The 22545-nt window shown below is 45.2% G+C and overlaps 1 protein-coding gene across 19 annotated transcripts in view; it reads left to right on the forward strand.

The window, feature by feature from the left end:
• Positions 1-22545, forward strand: part of OBSCN (obscurin, cytoskeletal calmodulin and titin-interacting RhoGEF) — a 325223-nt gene that overhangs the window by 257786 nt on the left and 44892 nt on the right. For 17 of the 19 annotated variants that reach the window (XM_043975986.1, XM_043975988.1, XM_043975987.1 and 14 more), the window contains 4 exons: positions 10024-10245; positions 18508-18637; positions 19382-19506; positions 21526-21638. In XM_043975986.1, coding sequence (XP_043831921.1) covers positions 10024-10245; positions 18508-18637; positions 19382-19506; positions 21526-21638 — 590 coding nt within the window. Of the gene's footprint in view, positions 1-1962; positions 7132-10023; positions 10246-18507; positions 18638-19381; positions 19507-21525; positions 21639-22545 lie in introns of those variants that run through there. The other 2 variants (XM_043976005.1, XM_043976006.1) reach the window with 1 other exon arrangement.

Raw genomic sequence — 22545 nt, forward strand, 5'->3', positions numbered from 1 at the left:
AGATAGTACCTGAGCTGATTCCTGAAGGAGGCTTGGAATTCCAAGAGAAGAGGTGAAAGAGTAACTTCCAGGCATGAAGCCTTCTTTCCCCCTGATGTCCACGCCACCACTAGTGACAATGTTCTCTCAGATACCACAGCTATGATAAGACTCCTTTCAACAATTCAGTTTGACAACTATTTATTAAGTGCTTACTGTAAACAAGGCACTGTGCCAGGAGCTAGGCATAGCTAGGGACACAAATGAAACAATCCCTGGCCTCAGGGAGATTGCATTCTACTCATAAATTGGTGACATTGGCAGTGAAAACTATTAGTCATGTAAAGGAGGAATCCAGTTGAATACACAGATTGCCTGTTTTAAGATAATTTTTAACAGTTAACTGGAACATTTAATTTGATAATAATTATTTTATTTTAAATTGATAGCAATTTGTAGAAGCATTGAAGAAACAGAATCTAAGAGCATTTTAAGACTCAATCAGGGGCAGCTAGGTGGAGCAGTAGATAGAGCACCAACCCTGGAGTTAGGAGGACCTGAGTTCAAATCCAGCCTCAGACACTTGACGATTTACTAGCTGTGTGACCCTGGGCAAGTCACTTAACCCCAAATGCCTCACCAAAAACAAAACAAAGACTCAATCACTTGACTCTTCTTTTCACTTATTAATACTACTTTCCATTTCTATCATCTGGAGAGGTCACAGTGATATCAAGGAAAGACTTTGGGTACAGCTCCTCTGATTCCAAGGTCCAGTGTTTTTTCTTCCCCATAATGACTTCTCCTAATGTAGGCCAAATATCTGCAACCCAGTACTTCTTGGTTCTTAGTTCTTCTCTCAGTGGTAACTCTAACTGCCATTGCCATGGTGCTTTAAGTCTTAAAGTATTTTCTCCACAGAACCCATGAGGTAGAGAGAGCAAGGATTATTGTCCTCATTTTATAATGAAGGGAACTAGATGACCCAGTGGATAGAGCACTGACTCAAGAGGCAGGAAGACTTGAGTTTGAATCTTGCCTTGGACACTTTGTTGATATTCCGTTGTTTCAGTCATGTCCAACTCTCCGTGACCCGATTTAGGATTTTCTTGGCAAAGTTACTAGAGTAGTTTGTCATTTCCTTCTCTAGCTCATTTTATGGATGAGGAAACTGAGGAAAACAGGATTAAATGACTTGCCCAGGGTCACAAAGCTAGAAAGTATCTGAGGCCATGTTTGAACTCAGGTCTTCCTGACTCCAGGCTTGGAGCTCTAACCACTGTACTACCTGGCTGAACCCTAGCTGGGTAACTTTGGGTAAGGTCCTTTACCTTGATTCCCTAATCTATAAAGTGAGGAGAGTTGGACTTGATGGCTTCTAAGGTCCCTTCCAGCTCTAAGTCTGTCATCCCATGATCCTACAAATGGAGGCTCAGAGAAGACCAAATGAGTGCCCTTGAGATTGGATTGGAGTCTTGACTAGTTTTGTGATTCTAGGCAAATAATTTCACCTCTCTGAGCCTGTTTCCACATCTATAAATCAGGGGTTTGCACAGGATTAGGTCCCATCCAGCTCTGACCTCGTGTGATTCTTTGATTGTATACATCTGCACTAATCATTAATAACCAGCAATGAGGGAAGGTGTAACACAGAGAGGAAGGTTCAAATACCTGTTCTCTTGGGAGCTGTATAATGATGCTGCACTGAACCCACCAAATTAGAAAGAGCTAGACTGTGAAATGTATTGACGATAAGCTCTACGGTCTGCGGAATGATGTTGCCCATCTAACCAGGGTTTTAACTAAGGCTACTTGTAGAAGCGGCAGTTCTGTATGTCTGGGGAGTTTCCAAGCACACTCTCGCTGCTCACCAAACTAACATTTCATTTGTCAACGATGGCATGTGTGTGTTAATGGACGAGGGACTTAAGAAAGCCTTTTTCTGTCTCCGTTCCTGCTTCCTTGCTGTCATTTCATCATCAGAGAAGAGACGATAACCACAGTGGTGAAGAGTCCCAGAGGGAAGCAACGGACATCCCATAGCAAATCTCCCTCTCGCTCACCTTCCCGTCGCTCAGCTCCCCAGACCCCGAGGCCCAGCATGCTGACCCCAGAGCCACTTTACTCTTCAGCAAGTCGGCAGCAAGTCCTAAGGTCAGAGTCTGAGGCTGTGAGGACAACTGTCATCCCAGAACTGTATGTCACCGAGGCTGGGAGGCACCATGCAGCGGCATCCAGGGCCACCATTGTGGAAACCAGAGTGGGAGAGCAGAGACCTAAATGGGTAGAAGTGGAAGAGATCATCGAGGTCAAAGTGAAGAAATCTGACCAGAGGAGTGTTTCTCCATCTAGGCCAGAGAAGGACCACTCAGGAGTACTAACCTTTACTCTTCCCAGCTCAAGGTCTAGGCCTTCCCCTGAAGAAGACCCCAACACAAATAACTCTAACAACACATTGATGGCCCAAGCTAAGTTTTCCTCATCTACCGATGGTCTCTTAGACAGACCTTCTGTGATGGTTGGGACAGAACAGGTGGGAACCCTGGAATTGACTGAAGACCTCAGCTTTTCCTGTGGCTCTGATGAACTAGGCGGTGATACCCAGATTGTTGACCTAGCAGAAGGCCAAAGCTACCTTTGTGAGGATACTGGAAATGACCCTCCAGCAACTGTTTCCCCAGTAGAGGCCTGTGTTGGAGAATCCTTTGTGTTTTGTTTTAAGACTAGTGAAACAGGAAAGGTTGAAGTTGTTCCTTCCCGAGAAAGCCCTCTACTGGAAACCATTGACCCCAATGAGCTACCCAGCCCTTGGGTTGCTGAAGAAGTGGTAGCTTTTGAGGAGGACCATGAGAACCCCCTCACAGAGGAGGAGGAGGAAGAAGAAGAGATGGTTGCTGAGAAGGACCATGAGAACCCCATGATAGAGGAAGAAGAAGAAGAGATGGCTGCTGAGGAAGACCATGGGAGCCCCGTGATAGAGGAAGAAGAAGAGATGGCTGCTGAGGAAGACCATGGGAGCCCCATGATAGAGGAAGAAGAAGAGATGGCTGCTGAGGAAGACCATGGGAGCCCCATGATAGAGGAAGAAGAAGAAGACATGGCTGCTGAGGAAGACCATGGGAGCACCGTGATAGAGGAAGAAGAAGAAGACATGGCTGCTGAGGAAGACCATGGGAGTCCCATGATTGAGGAAGAAGATGAGCAGAAAGAGCAGGAGGAGGAAGAGGACACAGACACCATTATACCTGATGAACCAGTAGAGCAAGATGTCATTGATATCCAAGGCTCTAACACCAAAATCCTCACTCACAATGGCAAAATATTGACATTGGCTGATCTGGAAGATTATGTTCCCCAGGAAGGAGAGACCTTTGGCTGCAGGGATCAGCCCCCCACTACTACTGATGACAAACCCTGTGAAATCTCTGTGCTGCAGACCGAGATCAGTGAGCCTACCATTGGTCAACCCATCTTGCTCAATGTGGGAAGACCAGTGTCTCCAAAGCCCCCTTCAGGCTTCTTCAGCAAATTCAAGGAACATGTTCCCCAGAGTGCATTTCTGTCAGCATCCAGGGTGATGGGAATGCAGACCATGGGTCCCACCAATATTTCCTTCCATTTAAGTGAGACACATGTGGCAGCCACACCCAGACCCCACCCAACAGGTCCTACACCAATAAGTGTGGGTGCTACTTCGGGAAACCAGCCTCCCTTCCCAGTGAAGCCATCCTTCTGTACCAAAGTCCAACACTCAGTCGACCACAGCCAGCCCAGCTTCCGGACGGAAGTGTCTGCTCAGACCATCAGCTTTGGTACTGTTGGTGAGACAGTCACACTACACATAAACCCAGATAATGATGATGCTTCCCAGAGCTGAGTATCCCTGGAACATGGCCCACCAGACTCCAAATTGATTTGCAGAAGGTTATGTGAAAGTGGAGGGGAGGGCCAACCATGAAAGCACCAAGGCAGAGTGAAGAATGTCCAGATGAGACCATAGAAGGACAAGGACATTTCCAAGCATCAATGGGAACACGCCACCTCTACTCATGCAACTGATAACTACAAAGCTTCAATCACAGCCAACGCACATCATTCCATAGCGAAATGAGGAAAGAAGAGCATCCTTGCCCAGCTGGAAAAGGACACTAAGTTTGTGCCCCAACCATACATAACCTATATGTGTTGCAGGAGACAAAGATGACTTTCTAAGTTCTCCCCTGGAAAGAATTTGAGGGCATGTTCCCCCTTCCAGCTGTGCCAAGGAGACCAGAGCCTCCTCATTTAAGTGCCAATCAAATCAACAGGCACTGACTGAGCTCCTTCTCTATACCTAGCCCTATCTCTTGCTGACTGCTGAAGTTTCATGCTGTTTACTTTCCTAATGGCTGGTATTACTCCCCATCGCCTTGAGCCAGCATGCCAAAGCAAAACTGCCTTTCATGAACTCTCAAGCTTGCCATGTAGCAATATGGCTTCCAAGTTCAAATCCATTCATCATAGTCTTCACCCATACCTCTGTAGAGTGGAAATGTACAAGGTTGCTCTTTAAAAAAAACAAACAAACTGTTACTTCAAGGAATGAATGCACCAATACATGAGAGCCAGGATAGCCTAGTGGATAGAGTAGAGGACCCAGGACTCTATTCAAGCTCATGAAGTGACTTTTGGTGAGTCACTCAATCTTTATGAACCTCAGTTTTCTTTCTGTAAAATGGAGAGAGTTCATGCCTTCTCTCCCCACTCCACCCCCATTCCTACTTTAAGGGAACGGTGGCCATAAGGAGCTGAACATCCTCTGAGGGAAACACATCCTGCGAAATTGAAGGACAAATGTCTTGGGCGCTGATCTGAAAGCCCCTCAGTTGCTTCTGACCAGTTCTTGAGCTGAGCGCCCCTTTCAGAAGAAGTCCAGCATGGACAGTTCCTGGTCACTACAGCAGTGAATCCAACCAATGAGTGCCTTTGCTGGTTTCTTTTTTCACAATAGAAACTTGGCTATGAATGAAATCAGGAGGCCAAGAAGTGCTCACTAAGAAAACCCTCCCCATCAAAGAATATTCAAAGAATTTGAATGTGTGAGAAGTCAAAATGAGTGGGTGTGGTTCCTTTTTCCCCCTCTCTGTTCTCTAAGGTTATGATTTAACAATTAAAAAAACAACAGCTGTGTTTATCAGCTACATTTAGCAGTTATGTTTATCAGAAACAGTTGCTACCTGAACCAGCATAACTATACAGAGCTGCTTGTAGGTATATAGGCAAGGATGGAGGGATTCTTCTCTTTCCCTGAAGTAAAGGAGGCCAAGACAGATTCTCACATCCCTTAGAGGTCAGCATGGTTTGTCCTACCCAGAAGCAAGAAGGGGATCACCCTCTTGCTCTACAGAGGTCTGTTTGACTTTAAACACATAAGACTCATCCTCTCTCTCTCCCACATCATCCTCCAACCAAGGTGCCCCTCCAAAAAAAAATGCTTCCTGTTAGCTAGAAGGTAGAAGGAATTCCCCTGGGGTGTTTTCATGAGTATGACTGTCCCCATGATGCCTAGCTGTGTTCTATCAAAAATTGTCTTAGCCACCCCTTCTAAGATACACTTTCAGCATGGCTGGAACATTTGGTCTGGCCCTTGGGAAAAGTATCCATTTCCAGCACCTTATTTCATGGATTTGTAGTTTCATCATTGTGGGTATTCTTTCCATCTGCACACAATGGTAGACAGGCTTCATGAGTTGCTGTGGCTGACAGATTCCATCCCACAGTGGTCAAGCTTCTGAACTTACCCAGGCTAGTTCTTGGACAACAGACATTTGGTCTGTTCTTATAGCTCAGTGTTATTCATACAGCCATATGACCATAAGCCACAAATCACAAGAATACATCCCAGTTCCTGTTCTGTCCCAGGGAAAATCCACCTTCGTGCAAACAACGAGGCAGATAGCATCACTGTCCTGCCCAATATCACTGTCCCTCCAGCCTTCCTGGCCCCAGTTGAACATTAGTCCCAGATAGCTCACACCAGATAGGCTAAGATGAAAAGGGAGTCTGGGTGAGTAGCCGGAAAGAGACCATTCTTAATTTAACCTTCTTGCTTTGTACGGTATAGTCCAAGTGACCTTGAGACAAAAGAGATTAGCTAGAAAGATGGAAATGATCCCCAAAGGTTGGAATCAGATTCTCCATGGCATTTGGAACATTGAGCATTAAGGGACAGTAATGCTTTGCTTCGAAATGTAGCCATTGTTTACTTACTGCATTTATTTGAGATGGGATGTTGATATAACCACATGCCCCAGTCCAAGTGAGAAAACAAAGAAAGTTCCTCATGAGACTTAGAAGCCTCTTAAATGATTTAAGGCTTGTGGCAACACCTCATAGAATCACAGCATCTTGAGCCTAGAAGAAGCCTCTGGGGGAGATGTTGTCCAGTCCTTAGCTGAACAAGAATCTCTATTACAAAAATTCCTGACATGAGGCCCTCTGGCCTCTGCTTAGAGTCTGTCAATGGCCTAATCTGTTGGAAAGAATCTTTCTCTTAAGTGCAGTCTTTATCTCAGCTGTTTACTCCCTGTATGATCTTGGATAAGCCTCTTCCCTTCTCTGAGGCTCAGTTTCCCCATCTGTAAAATGAGGATAATAATACATGCACTACCTATCTCGCAGGGTTGTTGTGAGGAAATCACTTTGTGAACCTACAAGTGTGCCATAAAATGAAAGTTGTTATCAATATTGTTATTAATTATTATTATTACTATCTTTATTACTTACTGAGGCAGCCCTTTCCACTTGGGGACAGCACTTATTTTTAGGAAGTTTTTCTTCATATTAAATTGAAATCTGCTTCATGGCCACTTTTCACCCACCACTCCTGGTTCTGTCCTCTGAGGCCAAGCAGAAGGAATCTATGCCTTCTTCCATGTGACAGCCTTTCATATACTTGAAGAAACTAAGGGGATTACTCTCCAATGGGACTATTGAAAATAGAGACTATGGGGGAAGGGGCTGTGGTGTTCTGATTCCCAGACTCCATCGCACGCAGCAAGGGAGAGGAGATATTTCAACTTCTGGAAGAAAGATGGGGAGAGGGAGGAGAGAGAAAAATACAAAGATGTGATCTGATGCTTGATCTCATTTCAATAAACATCTGGCATCCTTCGTCGCTGTTCTTGGCTCTTTTCCTGCTCTCTCCACAGAGCGGTTGTGATTCCCAGCTGTTCTTCCAGCCACAGAAAATGTCGTTTCCATCTCAGTACAAGCAGAATGTATCACCTGGGTTTCCAGCATTACCCTCACATCCCTACATCAGTCCGATCATAGAGATCCAGTGATAAGGATTGGCCCAGAGATAGAGCAGAGATGGGGAACAGGAGGAATCCACCTTGGTCTAGTGAAAAGGGTTTTGAGCTTGAAGTCAGAAGACCTAGGTATGAACCCAAATCTGTCACTGTATGATTTCAAGAAAGTCAGTGTTCAGCCTTAAAGGACACATTTGTGAAATAGGGATGATGATGCCTGTATTTTCCCCCCTCGTGGGATAATTGTAAGAGGAATGTTTCTGGAAACATTATGGGGATACAAGACGTTATCATCTTGTGTTCTTTTGGCTAAAAGGAACATTAAAGTCATCTAGCCCAATGATGTCAAAGTCTAATAGAAATGGCACCACTAATCCTCATAGAAGGATCCCTGTGGGTCATAGGTCGAATTCATTTTAAATTTTGATATTTATTTTTATTGTGTTTTATTACATCTGTTAAATATTTCCCAGTCGCATTTTAATCTGGGTTGGGGCCATTTGAAACTGTTGCGAGCCACATGGGACCCAAGTGTTTGACCCCTCTGATCTGGTCTCTCCCACAGCCTTTGACCCAGCCTCCCACATAAACCAAACTAGACCAAGAGAAGTCTTTCCAATTTTAAGAATCTCCAGTTAGTTTGAGTCTGTCGTAGCTAAATAAAATGTATTTATTTTTTTAAAAAAAGAACAGAATAGGTAAAGGGAGTAGGGAGGAGTATTGTATATTTAAAAGATTGGCAGCTAAGTGACTCAGTGGATAGAGCACCAGTCCTGGAATCAGGAGGACCTGAGTTCAAATCTTGGCCTCGGACACTTACCAGCTGTATAACCCTGGACAAGCCACTTAACGCCAATTGACTCCAAAAAGAAATAAATAAAATATATACTTATTTAAGGAAATCCAAGAACCAAATCAACCCATCAATTAGCAAGCATTTATTAAACTACTGGGAGCTAGGCACTGGGGATCCAAATATGAAAATAAGACAGTCCCTTCCCGCAAGGGGTTTATAATCCACATAAAGGATACAATACCTTCAGAAAAAAAATATGAGCTACATAAAAAATAAACACACAACAGGGGGCAGCTAGGTGGCACAGTGGATAAAGCACCGGCCCTGGATTCAGGAGTACCTGAGTTCAAATCCGGCCTCAGACACTTGACACTAGCTGTGTGACCCTGGGCAAGTCACTTAACACCCATTGCCCCACAAAACAAAACAAAAACAAAAACAAAACAAAAATAAACACACAGTGATGGCAAGAGACGATAGCAATTCCAGGAATCAGGAAAACTTCATAAAGAAGGTGGTTCCAGTTGAATCTTGAAGGGAGGTAGGAGTCCTAAGAGGCAAAGGTGAGAAGGGAGAACCTTCCAGGTGTGCCTGGGGGACAGCAAGTGCAAAGACAGGGTGGAAGGAGATGAGATGTTGTGTATGTAGAGGGTTAAATATGCCTGCTTGGCTGGAACATTGAAAACATGATGAGAAGGAAGGTGTAAACTAGCCTAGAAAGATAGGCTGGACTCAAGTTGTGAAGGACTTTAGAAGCCAAATGGAAGAGTTTCTATTTTATCCTAAAAGCAGTGAGAGACACTGACAGGGATGGGGAAGGAGGGTGGGTGCACAAGAGGGAAGACACGACCATGTCTTCTCAGCATAACAGCATGTCCTCCCAAGGAGAGGGGATTAAGGCACATCTTACCTGGATGAGGTTTTCATGTCTTGGGGGGGGGGGGGAACGGTGGAAATTAAATTCAACAAGCAATTAAGGAGAACTTTCTTCATGCCTAGCATGGCTAACCATTAAGTTGGAAGTGGGGGTGGAGTGTGGCAATCACTTTGGAGAGGGGAAAGCTTGAGAAGCAGGAATTGAGCCTCATTCCCTGCCAGAGAGCCATGACATTCTGGTGACACCCACCCCAGGGACTTCTTTCCAAAAAGCGTTGCCCTCACCAATTTCCTGAGGTCAAGGGGAGACGGGTGAGCTTGGGGCTAGGAAGGACCTAGTGGGAGCAAGGGGCATCACCTCCCTACTCAGCTGTTTGTCCTGAGTCCTGCATGAGACCAAAGGCCAATGTTCCAGAAGTATTACAGCCCCTGGGGGAGGCCAGATTTCAACAACCTGGCTATAATAGCATTGGATGGTGTGGGGGCCAAATTTAACATAGGGAGAGTTAATTGAGTGGCTCGCCACAACAGTGGGCATTATTTTACCACAATGGAGAGCCAAGAAACCTGACTCCAGCCCCAGCTCCAGCCCTGAGACTTGTTGAGGACCTCCTCTGTGATAAAATGGTGGAGTTTGGATGAAACATTCTCTAATATCCTTCCAGCTCTAACAATCTATCAGTCTTTGAAACCTGGGGTCCATTTTCCCACCACAGCTGGGCCTTAATAAATTGTCCTTTGAGATTCTAGCAAGTCCCTGAACCTCGATATGGCCTCGGTTCCTTCTTCTTTAAAACAAAGGAAGTGTGGCAGCTAGGTGGCGCAGTGGATAGAGCACTGGCCCTGGATTCAGGAGGACCTGAGTTCAAATCTGGCCTCAGACACTTGACACTTCCTAGCTGTGTGACCCTGGGCAAGTCACTTAACCCCCATTGCCCTGCAAAAAAAACAAAAACAAAAACACAAAGCAAGGGACTCAATTATCCCTCGGTCTGTTAGACACCCCCCCCCCCGCCCCTCAGAGTGACACCTGTCTGTCTAGCAGGTAGGGCAAAACAAAGTTCTTGTTGTCATTCATAGGAAAGGTCCCATCACAGGCCCAGCTGGAGGAGTCTGTCCGGGCCTCCCTTGAACGTGCTGACCAGGAGATCCAGACTGCCTTGAAGAGACTGGTGGATGCAGCATCACTGGGCCCAAGCTCCGAAGTCCTTCCACCCAGGGTCCCCTTTCCTTCGGACGCCAAAGGCAGGCCTGTGACCATTCAGGAAACAGGCACGCAAACCCAGAGTGGGAGAGACCAGGGTAGGTCTGCTGGGCCCTGTTAAGAGACATAGAGACAAGTGAATGGCTGGGGCCCAGGCAGAACATTTACCCTGTTTGCTGTGGGAAGAATAGACTACTAACCCTGGTGGCTGTGTGTGTATTTGGCTACCCCTGTGGCCAGGAGAATCATTATCCATATGAGACACATTGAATGTCAAGTGATTCTGGGGCATCATCTCACTGACTTCCTACACATGATCTCATTTTAGTCTCACGATTGCTCTCTGAGGTAGCTACTGCAGGGGTGATCCCCATGTCATAGAGGATAATGTTAAGCTATTGTTATTTTTACAGGAGCCCAGTGAAGAATCTGTAAGTTCAGTTTAGGTTCCTCTGACTTCAGCAATTCACTACAGAAATTTATCAAGCACCTTTTATATGCAAGATACAGGAAATCCAAAAGTAAACGCTTTGGATATAAGCTCATTGAGAGCAAGGTCTTTTTTTCCCTTTTTGCTTTTGGGTCCCCAGTGCCTAGCAGAGTGGTTGCACGTAGTAGGTACTAAATAAATGTGTACTGAATTGAATTAAATGAATACAACAGAATCCCAGCTCTCAAGGACTATACACTTCACGTATGAAATCTTCGCTAGCTTCCTGTTGTCTCTAGAATAAAATACATATTTCCCTGGCCTGCCATTGAAAGCCCTCCCTCATCTGGTTCCTTTCAAGGTTCATCTCACGTTCTGTCCTTTCATGTTCTCCGCATTCTGGCCAAACTGACTTATTGACTGTTCCCCAGATTGGAAATTCCATCTCCCATCTCCATAAGTGGAATGTACTCCCACAGCTGCTCCCTCTTAGGCCAAGCCTTTCCTGTTTGTCCAGTTGTTGGTACTTTCTTCCTATTTGGTTTACCTTACACTATGTGTGTCTGTGTTGTATTTCCTCCAGCAGAAAAGAAATTCCTTGAGGAAAGGGACTTTTTCGGTTTGTCTTTGTATCTCAAGCATCTAGAACAATGCCTTGTATATTAGAGATACTTTATAAAAAGTCAAATTGAATAGGATCAGGACGAAGGATAAGATATGATGCAAGGGACTGTGAGGAAAGTGAAACAGATATTTAGTGTAAAGTGCTTTGGAAACATCCCAGAAGGGAGAGGTTGCCTAACTAAGGGGTTAGGGAAAGATATATGGGGTAGGTGGCTCCTGGGATGAGAGTCTTGAAGGAAGAGCAAAATTTCAGTGGATGGAGATGGCAAGAACTCGGAAAGAATATCGAAAGGTGGAGAGGATGGGTAATTGAAGTTCAAGTTTAACATCAACAGAGTTAGCTTGGCTAGGGCTTTTCCACTATTTCATTGGATATGTCACTTTGGGGAACAATGCCTGGAGACAAAAATATAGGGACCTCAGGCAAAGACCTAGTACCAGCCTGATGATGGCCTGAATCCCAAAAGAACAAGAGTCTGAGACACCAACACCCAACTCAGAGCTGAAGGAATACTCCATATGTGAGATAGCTTCTAGGTAGGCCTCATTTCCCCACCATCACTACCAACAGCTACCATCTTGGAAAATAATTACCAAGCTGATGCCAAATATGGAATCAGTATGGGAACCCCAACTTCTGGACTGAGCTCCCCACCACCACATCTCCCAGTTTCCCAGAATTTAGAAAGGGGCCGATGGCCTCCCCTATCATCACAGGGTCTTGGAAAGTAGAAGCCCCAGCCAACTGGCATCTGTGGTTAATACATCTTGACATCTGCTGTCTGATCCCAATTATTTCTCTTGGAGAAAAAGCATGCTTCCCCTATTATCTTTTCCCACACTCTGCTCCCCATCCATCTCAATCTAGTCTGTCCCTGGTCTCCTTCTATTACTGCCCCTCCCTTCTGATATGCCCTCCGAAAACAATGTTTGATCATTAACACACTTCCCTTCATCCCTCTTCATTTCTTCATATTCTGTCCATCATCTTGAGTGTCAGGAAATCTGCCTCCTTCTGAAAGACACCAAAGTCCTTAATACCTTCTACTCTCCTGGTTGATTTTTCTCCCTCATCCCCCAACACACAGAACCAAGAAGAGGATTTAGTATATTCCCTACTCTTCACTGCCACTGTCAGACCTTCCTTCCCCGCCATTATTCAGCAACCTTTTTATCTTGCTCACTCTATCTGTCTGTAATGCATCTAGTTAAGATCCATATTACTTTGATCTGTCAGCTTCCTGGTCAGTCTTATTCCTTTCTCAAGGGTTTCAGTACCTGAACAATAGTCTTTATCTCCAGCTCAACCACCCAACCCTCACTCTTGGGGACTTCGATATGCACAATGATGGCCCCTCAAAACACCCTGGCCTCTCATTTCATTAACCTCCTTCACTCCTAAGACCTACAAGCTCACCCTATGGAAGGAAAGCAGGAAGGAAGGAAGGAAGGAAGGAAGGAAGGAAGGAAGGAAGGAAGGAAGGAAGGAAGGAAGGAAGGAAGGAAGGAAGGAAAGTAGGAAGGAAGGAAAGTAGGAAGGAAGGAAGGAAGGAAAGAAAGAAAGCAGGAAGGAAGGAAGAAAGAAAGGAAGGATGGATGGATGGAAGGGAGGGAGGGAAGGAAGAAAGGAAAGGAGGGAGGAAGGAAGGAAGAAATGATGGAGGTGTGATGTTTAAAATCTAATGCGGGTCCTTACCTGGCCCCCCCCCCAGTTTGGGGGAAAACTAGTTAAGATTTACTGATAAATTCAGCAAGAGTTTAGGTTTTTAAGGATTTATTAAAGAGTAAAGACAAGGCATGGGGTCCCTCTCTTTTTTCTCTGTCTGCCACCAAGCCAAAGTCCCAGACGAAAAGGGGCCAGAGCTAGCGAGCCAACCTCTTTCCTACTTCCTGTCTCCCTCCCCAGAAGGGGAGGTCCTCCAAGCTGATTGGTTGAGGGGGGTCTCCTGTTGATGTTGTAGTCCACAGCCTCTGAGAACAATACCCCACTCTGAGCCAGCCAGGTGTGGTCTCTATTTAATCAACCTTAAGTAGGTTCTCAGTCAGTCTCTCAGTCTCACCCAATTCAATCAATTCCAAATCAATCTTCGGGTGGGGCCCCTAGGTGGCTGCCAAATCCCATTATTTTATCAGAGAGGGAAGGAAGGAAGGAAGGAAGGAAGGAAGGAAGGAAGGAAGGAAGGAAGGAAGGAAGGAAGGAAGGAAGGAAGGAAGGAAGGAAGGAAGGAAGGAAGGAAGGAAGGAAGGAAGGAAGGAAGGAAGGAAGGAAAAAATGACAGAGGGAGAGAAGGAAGAAGGGAAAGAGGGCTGAGGAAAGGAAGGAAGGAAGAAATGAGGGAGGAAAGGAAGAAGGGAAGGAGGTCTGAAGGAAAGAAGGAAGGAAAAAATTACAGAGGGAGGGAAGGAAGAAGGGCTGAGGGAAGGAAGGAAGGAAGGAAGGAAGGAAGGAAGGAAGGAAGGAAGGAAGGAAGGAAGGAAGGAAGAAATGAGGGAGGAAAGGAAGAAGGGAAGGAGGTCTGAAGGAAAGAAGGAAGGAAAAAATTATAGAGGGAGGGAAGGAAGAAGGGAAGAAGGGCTGAGGGAAGGAAGGAAGGAAGAAATGAGGGAGGAAAGGAAGAAGGGAAGGAGTTCTGAAGGAAAGAAGGAAGGAAAAAAATGACAGAGGGAGGGAAGGAAGAAGGGAAGGAAGGAAGGAAGGACTCTAGGACAGAGGTATCAAACATGTGGCCCACAATACTCCCAAGTGTGGCCCAAACCAGATTAGAATATAATTAGGAAATATTTAACAAAATAAAAGTACACTAAAACAGATAATATTAATATATAGTTTTTCTAAGTCAATATGTGGCCCTCAGGAATCCTCAGGTGCCATTTGAATATGGCACTACTGCTCTAGGAAAACCTAAGTGAGAAGAGGCCATATTCAGTGAGTGGTGGGGTCAGGGAAGGCTTCGTGAAAGAGGCGGCATCTGAGCTGGTCCTTGAAGAAAGGGATTCATTTCAATGTCTAGAGATGAGCATGTTTTCCTGTGTTCTGGACATGGGAGGCAGCCTGCATGAATGTAGGAGAGGGGAATTTGAGACGTGGGAAGAACATGTAGTCCAGTTTAACTGGAACTGAGTGCATGGAAAAGAGTAAAGGAGTGTTACATGGAAGCCTGAAAAAAGTCAGGAGTTACTAAGCTTGGGGATCTAGACTCAACCAGGGAATCAAGCCTCTGGGATGTTCCAGTGATTTCCATCCCTTCCCTGAAATGCCCCAGGGTCTCTAGGAGGATCCTCCTACTGGCTGGGGGGCTGGGCTCATTTCACCCCCACTGACCACAGGAAAAAAACCAAATTCTTGCCCTAGATTATTATCACATTCAACCATCCAAAAGAGAGTTCAGCCATCCTATCCCCTAAGGTCCAGCTTTAGCATATTGGATAGATGAACAGATGGGGAAACCGTGTGTGCTGAAGGCTTTTAACACTAACCACCCTGCTTTCTTAGCTTACCAGGTTGGGCTTCTCCTTCCCCGTGCAAGCAGCCCCCAGCCTCCCCTATCCCCTTGCTGCATGGGCTTTGTGACTGCTGTTTTCCTCCCAGCTCAGAGGCCTTTTTCGCTTCCTCCAGAGTTCCGGACTGTGTTCTGGGTGAGTGAGGGTGCCAGAAATGTAACTTTCAGCTTAATGGGGGATGAAGGATTTCCAAGATGACTCTGCTCTTCCATCTGCAAAGACCCAGTAGGGGATCCATTAAGGACAGGAGCTCCAATGGGAGGGGAAATCTGTCCTCCCTGTACCTTGGCTGAGTTAGTCAATGGTTGTCCATCATGAGACAGGACATTGAAGCATCCCAGTCATCCCTCATCAAACTATAACATCTCACAACTAGAACATCATCTCCTGGACCAGCTCCTGCATCTTCTGTTGTTCATGTACATACATAGCCAGGCCATCAAGCCCTCAGAGAGAACAAATAAATATAATATAAAAACTAAGTAGATTGTGCTAAAGGCAAAGAAGAAATCTTGACTCCATTCTCTCTCCTTTCCAATATCTCCTTCAAACCACAGCCAGAATAATCCTTCTTACCCATAGATGTGGTATGGACCAAGTCCAAACCCTGTCCCTCCCATGAGGCTATTGGCTCTTTCCAAACCAGTCCTAAGTCACTTAAGAAACCAGTCACCCTTTATTGTACCAGCATTGTTAGGGGAATGGATGGACTGGTCCACCTAAGTAACATTTCCAGATAACTGAAACTTTAAGCATTTTTTTAAACATAAATGCCTTTTTTTTTTAGCTTACATTAACCATCTAGGGTAGAAACATTTTCCAAATGGATATAATTGTGTTCAAAACAGAGGAGACCAAACGCTGTAACAGATCCTCATTAACTCAGGGTCGTTATTAACCTAATCCTAATTGTTATTTCTTTTTAGACAGAGATCGCTAGGTGGCTCAGAGTGCTGAGCCTAGAATCAAGAAGACCTGAATTCAAATTCAGCCTCAGACACTTACTAGCTATGTAGTCCTGGGGAAGTCACTTCCCCTGTGTCTGCCTCAGTTTCCTCAATTATATAAAATGATAATACCACCTACCTCCCTGGATTGTTGAGAGGATCAAATGAAATAACATTTATAAAGCTCTTAGCACAGGGCCTGGCACCTAGGAGGAACTTAACAAATTATTGTTTCCTTCCCTTTAACTCTTTTTTTTTTTGTGAGGCAATTGGGGTTGAGTGACTTGCCCAGGGTCACACATCTAGTTAGTGTCAAGTGTCTGAGGCTGGATTTGAACTCAGGTCCTCCTGACTCCCCTTTAACTTTTTTTTAGTGAGGCAATTGGGGTTAAGTGACTTGCCTAGGGTCACACAGCTAGTAAGTGTTAAGTGTCTGAGGCTGGATTTGAACTCAGGTACTCCTGACTCCAGGGCTGGTGCTCTATCCACTGCGCCATCTAGCTGCCCCTCCCCTTTAACTCTTAACTGATGGAGCACTTTCAGTTTATCCTTCATTTGATATTCATGACTAGCCTTTTCAAAAAGGAGGACTGTTATCACTATTCCCATTTTACTAAGGAAAAGATTTCTAAAAGGCCTAAGGGAATTCATTGTCTTTAGGTTCCCACTGAGAGAGTAATGAAACACTGAGTTTATGAAGACAAACTGGGCGCACTTTCCACCTATACCACAGCTGTTTTTTATACAGTGGTGTCCTCAGGGGTTATGGAGACATTTAGGACTGTTTTAAGCGGGCGCAATGGATAGAATGCCAGACCTGGAGTCAGGAAGACTCCTCTTCCTGAGTTCAAATCTGACACTTACTAGCTGTGTGACCCTGGGTGAGTCACTTCACTCCGTGTGCCTCAGTTTCTTCATCTGTAAAATGAGCTAAAAAAAGGAAATGGCAAGCCATTCCAGTATCCTTGCAAAAACAAAACCAAAAACTAACCCAAATGGAGTCACAAAGAGTCAGAAACAACTAAAATGACTGAACAACAAGCTCCCAGTATCTTGGTTCTTCTGTCTTCTCCCTCTACTGTCAGCTGTCAGTTCTTATCAAGGTTTATGCCTATTTTATAAGTACTTGTCAGGGTAAGGGCTTTATCAGTCAATCAGTCAGTCACCAAGTATTTAGGAAGCCCTTACTCTATGCCAAGAACTATGCTTAGTGCTGATGATACAAAGAAAGGCAAAAACATGGTTCCTGCCCTAAAGAAGCTTGTATTCTAATGGGTGAGACAACATTAAAAACAAATAAGCTATATCAGATTACCTGCTGTCTAGGGGAGGGGGGAGGAAGGGGAGGGAGGGAGAAAAATCTGAAATTGTAAAGCATGTAAAACAAAAGTTGAGAACTATCTTTACATGTAACGGAAAAAATAAAATACCTTATACATAAAAAAAAAAAAACAAATAAGCTGAAGGCAGCTATGTGGTGCAGTGGATAGAGCACCGGCCCTGTATTCAGGAGGACCTGAGTTCAAATCCGGCCTCAGACACTTGATATTTACAAGCTGTGTGACCCTGGGCAAGTCACTTAACCCCCATTGACCCCCCCCCCACAAAAAAAACCCCACAAAAACCCCACAAAAAAACAAATAAGTACATGCAAGGGATACACAGGGTAAATGAAAGGTAAATATCAACATGACACCACCTCTCTTAGGGAGTAAAGTGCATGGGCTTTGTGACTGAACTTTTCCTCCAAATCTAGAGACCTTTTCCCACTTCCTTCTGGATTCCCAGATGTGTTGCAGACAATTTGACCATCTAAAAGTCTAATCTACATATCGATGGGGCTAATGTTGTCATTCAGTCATTTTCAGTCATGTCTGACTCTTCGTGGCCCTGTTTAGGATTTTCTTGGCAAAGATACTAAAATGTTTTAGCATTTCCTTCTCCAGCTCATTTTACAGGTGAAGACACAAAGACAAACAAAGTGAAGTGATTTTACCAGGGTCAAATAGCTAGTAAGTGTCTGAGGCCAGATTTGAATTCACAAAGATGAATCCTCCTGACTCCAGGCCCAGCACTCTAACCACTGCACCACCTAGCATCGGGGCATTATCATACTAACCAAGGATCAACAAATACTTTCTTAGAACAGTAACATCTATTCCTTCAGAGGAGAAGGCCCTCTGGAAGTCACTTACTAGTGCCTTTCATCTCCGAGAAGATTTCCCAGAAAGCATGTTAAGATCTGCTTTGATGCCAAGGGATAAGGTCTGTCCATTGGCTAAGCACAGACCATCACTTTTCAGGGACTGTTTTCTTTTTCCTGTTCTCCCTATAGCCTACCTCTCACCACTAGCCGGTGGTGTACTGGTAAATGTTTAAGAATCAGCTCTCCAAAGGTGGGGAAAATGTGTGCACAACACACTTTTTAGTTCAACTTGAATTATTAATGTCTTCTCCAACACTTTCTGAAGTCTGAACAATCCCTAAAACAATAGATCAAGCCCTGATGTGTACTGTTGGCCAGTTTCCAAGGTGGAAATGCTCACCCTGAAAATTTAACAATCTGTTTTCTTGAGCCAATTTGAGCTGGGTCCAGCATACCCCTGTCTCTAGCCCTTACATTTCCCTAGAACCTCTTCCCCACCTATAGCTCCTTCAGATTTGTTGGTTTCATTATACCTAGTTTCCCTCGAATCCAGAAAACTGGTATTAATTAGTCTTTCCCCAGGTCCTTGATGGGAAATGGATCCCTGACAACTTAGGATAGTTTTCCCCAGGGCCTCCCTGACAACCCTCTGTTCCTCCTTTTCTGGCTGGGCTCTGGCTCTGATCTCATACAACTTGATTATCTCCATCAGATGGGGCATGTGACAGCTCCGGAAAGATACCCACTGGAGACTGGAGGGGCCCCCAGCCTGCCCCGAGCACCAGCAAGGAAGAGGAGACAACATCAGCCAGTGGCCCCCAGGAGCGTACCATCCCTATTCGGTAACCACACTACTCCCACCCCAGGACTGACTGTTCTCTCTTGAGCTGGGGCTAGAACTGGGGGGGCTATAGACAATGTATCAAATATGTTAAAAACATTTTATGTGCAAGTCAGTGGGGTGGCTGGAAGAAACTGGAGGAGGGCTGGTCCAGGTACCCCTGACTCTTATTCAGTTATATTCTGCCCACCTTCCCTATTCAGGAGCTGCTTTAGACCCTGACCTCCCTAACTCCAAACCCTTCTTCCTTTTCTTCAACTATCTCCATTAGTGGGGAAGGGGAAGAAGGCTGGTGATGGATGCTGGGGAATCCAGCCTTGAGATGGGACAGTGGGGAAGAGAGGCATAACTAATGGGCATGGATCTTTAAATGGGAGGCCTTAAAAGAAGCCTCATTAGTAATAAGGATGGGGGAGGAAACTTAAATTAGGGGCCTGTTTGGAACAAAACAACTTTGAAATCAAAAGTGGGGTTCGTAGGGATAGAGAAATGGGTGTGTGCTAAAAGTTAGTTCAAGAAGGGATTCAAATGGTGCTCTGCTCCCCACAGCCCACCTGCCTACCTTTTTCCCAAGGTCAGACTTGGTCCTGGCACAGGGTGATCATGCCAGCTTCTGGGCCTTCTCCCCCACAGCATCAGGCCTCCCCCTCACTCCCATCCACTTGTCATCACCTCCTGGACTCTATCTCTGGCAGGCTGAGGACTGGTCAGGAGGCTCACTACATACCTACCCTTGTGTCTGCAGGATGGAGGGGACAGCCTGGCCCAGGAAGGAGGGGGCTGAGGAGGCCTGGGACATCCACAGGCACATTTATGTTGAGACCACCCAGACGACCTGCATCTATCAGGCTGGGGATGGGAGCACCACAAGTAAGGAATGGGTGGGAGGGTGGTTGACTTTCCCTCTGGCTCAAGCCCCGATCGTCTCCCAGTCTTGTTTTCATTGACCTTTGGTGATTCAAAGATGGCCGTTATCCCTCCTCACCCCCTTTGAATAGCCCATTTACTACAATAATAAAATTTAATGTCAAAATTTAAAGGGAGGGCAGCTAGGTGGCACAGTGGATAAAGCACCGGTTCTGGATTCAGGAGGACCTGAGTTCAAATCCAGCCCAGACACTTGACACTTACTAGCTGTGTGACCCTGGGCAAGTCACTTAACCCTCATTGCCCCACTCCCCCAAAATTTAAAGGTACCTTAGAACATAAAATATGGGAGCTGGGAAGTCCTTCCCAGCTTAGAACAAAGGAACTGTAGAATACAGAATGCCAGAATTGCAAGAGATCTTAGAACATAAAATATCATATCAAAAGGATACAGGAGGGGGGGAGGCAGAACTTTAGGGTCCCGAATACAGAATGTTAGCTCTGAAAGGGACCTTAAAACATAGAATGTTAGAATGTAGAATCTTAGATCTAGTATTAACCTTAAAAGCAGAGAACGTCAGAGCTACAATGAATCTCAGAGATAATGTAGTCCGAACCACTCCTTTTACAGTTTGGGAAACTAAAGCACAGAGAGGTTCTGCCACTTAACTTTGGGCAAATAACATTTCTTCTTCAGGCTTGAGTTTCTTCCCCTATAAAATTAGGGAATTGGATTAGATGATCTGGAAAGCCCCTCCCAGCTCTGACATCCTAGGTTCTAAAGCCTCTCTCAGCACTGCTATTCTATGTTCTAAGGTCACTTCCAGTTCTGCCACTCTATGATCTAAGGCCACTTCTAGCTCTGCTATTCTGTGGTCTAAGGTTCCTCTAAGCTCTAACAATTTATTAGAATTTAAGGTAAGAACATGCTCTGTGGTTGTAGAAAGGGACCCCAAAGAGTAGAACCAGCCACTCATATTTTTCCCCAAGGGTTCTAGTGTGAGGTTACTGACCCCCTGCCTGTCTATGATTCCTATGCTAGCTAGCTATCCCCAGCCACCTGGAATTACAATAGAACTCATAGTGGAAGCACAGAAAGTATCAAACGTATCTCACCCTGGAATGAGTGACTGGGGGTGTATGTGGCATCTCCATCTGCAGAGACCTTCAAAAACAAAATGATTGTTGGGGAATTCTCTTGACCTCTTGAGACAGAAATATCTTTCACTGGGGGTTCTGACGACTTCAAGACAAAGGCAGAAGACTGGGCAGAAAATAAAGAGATTTATTAGCATGCTAAGAAATCTCCTCTTACCGATAGCAAACTCAGACTCTTGGGTTACAGGTTTGATTTTTATAACCTCTTAGAGTACACAGCCTATTAGCAGCATTCTGTAACATCTTAGGACATAAAAATAAAATAATTCATAGGAGAGGGAGGGTAGAGAAAGAAGAGGACCAGATAAGAGAAAAAAGGGGGAGTATTTGGAATGCAAATGATAGAATTTATCATCAGAATAAGATCATACTCTCCTTTTAAGAGTGAGATAAGGGGGAAAGGGGAAATACTTTTACAAGTATAGAAACAATCTTTTTAGACAAAACTGTAGGGTCTTATCCAAAGACAGAGTGTAATTGTTACAACAGTGGGTAAGGCCATGTGCTTTGCTGTCTCCTTGCATGGGGTTGGGTGCTTTCTAATATTATACCACCAGGTTCCTATTTTCCCCTACATGGTCAACCATTAGTTTTGGGTGAGTTAGATAATCAACAGCCTAAAGTAAAGTTGCTGGATCTATTGATCTCATTCAGAAGGATCCTTCCAGTTGGCATGTTCTTTGATTCTACTGATTTCACATTGTACCTCCCATCACCATCACACACACCCCCACCTGCCATAAATGCAAGACCTGGTGATTTGGTTTGCCTCTTGGCATTGAAATGACCCTTCTGCCCATCCTCATTCCTTCTCCCTGTGTCCCCATCCCACTGGACTAATCAAACTCTGTGATCTGTCCCCAGAACCCCCTTCCATGCAGGTGACCATTGAGGATGTACAGGCTCAGGCTGGGGAGACGGCAAAGTTCCAGGCAATCATTGAGGGGCACCCTCAGCCCACAGTGACCTGGTACCAGGTAAGAAGGGCTTCCCCAAGAATGAGCCAATAATGGGAAGAGGATGCACTCTTCAAGAATGACTCTCCCAATAGAGCACCACCATGAACCAGAGCAAAATGCTGCTGCTGGTGGTGATGATCAAGAAGAATGAGGGCAATCCAATGTATTACCATGCAGAGGGACCATGGGGTCATAAGAAGAGTCCAGGATTTTAAAACCTAGTATCCAGAAGGAGGGAGATGGTGCTCATCCTGTTGTCTTCTGGCTTGGCCTGGCTCAATCAAGAATACCATCTTCCTAGGGGCAGCTAGGTGGCATAGTGGATAGAGCACCAGCCCTGGAGTCAGGAGGACCTGAGTTCAAATCCAGCCTCAGACACTTGACACTTATTAGCTGTGTGACCCTGGGCAAGTCACTTAACCTCAATTGCCTCACACACACAAAGAATACCATCTTCCCTTCAAAGCTGACAATGGCATTGCCTAGTTGGGAGCATGTCTAGAAGAGGATGACTAAGATAGGTAGGGCACACAGAACAGCAAGCCATTTAGGGATCAGCCAGAGAAAATGGGGGAATTCAGCCTGGAGAAGATAAGATTTAGGGAAGGGACTTGATTCCTTTCCTCAGCAGAAGAGGACGAATTGCATTTGTTCTACTTGGCTCCAGTGGGCTGAACTAGGAGCAATGGGAGAAGCTGCCAGAAGTGAGATTTCTATTTCCTATAAGGAAAATTGGAGCCATCCCAAAGTTAAGCAGCCCGTACCGGGAAGTGATGAGTTCCCCATCACTAGAGATCTTCAGGAGTTAGGAGGACCACTTGCAAGGGGTATTATTCTAGAGGGGTTCTAGCTGGGGTCAGTCTAGCTGCCCTTTGTGGTCCCTTCTGGCTCTGAGATTCTGTTACCCAGAGTCAAAAACCTTGAT

The sequence above is a fragment of the Dromiciops gliroides genome, chromosome 1 (assembly GCF_019393635.1).
Source record: "Dromiciops gliroides isolate mDroGli1 chromosome 1, mDroGli1.pri, whole genome shotgun sequence".
NCBI lineage: Eukaryota > Metazoa > Chordata > Mammalia > Microbiotheria > Microbiotheriidae > Dromiciops > Dromiciops gliroides.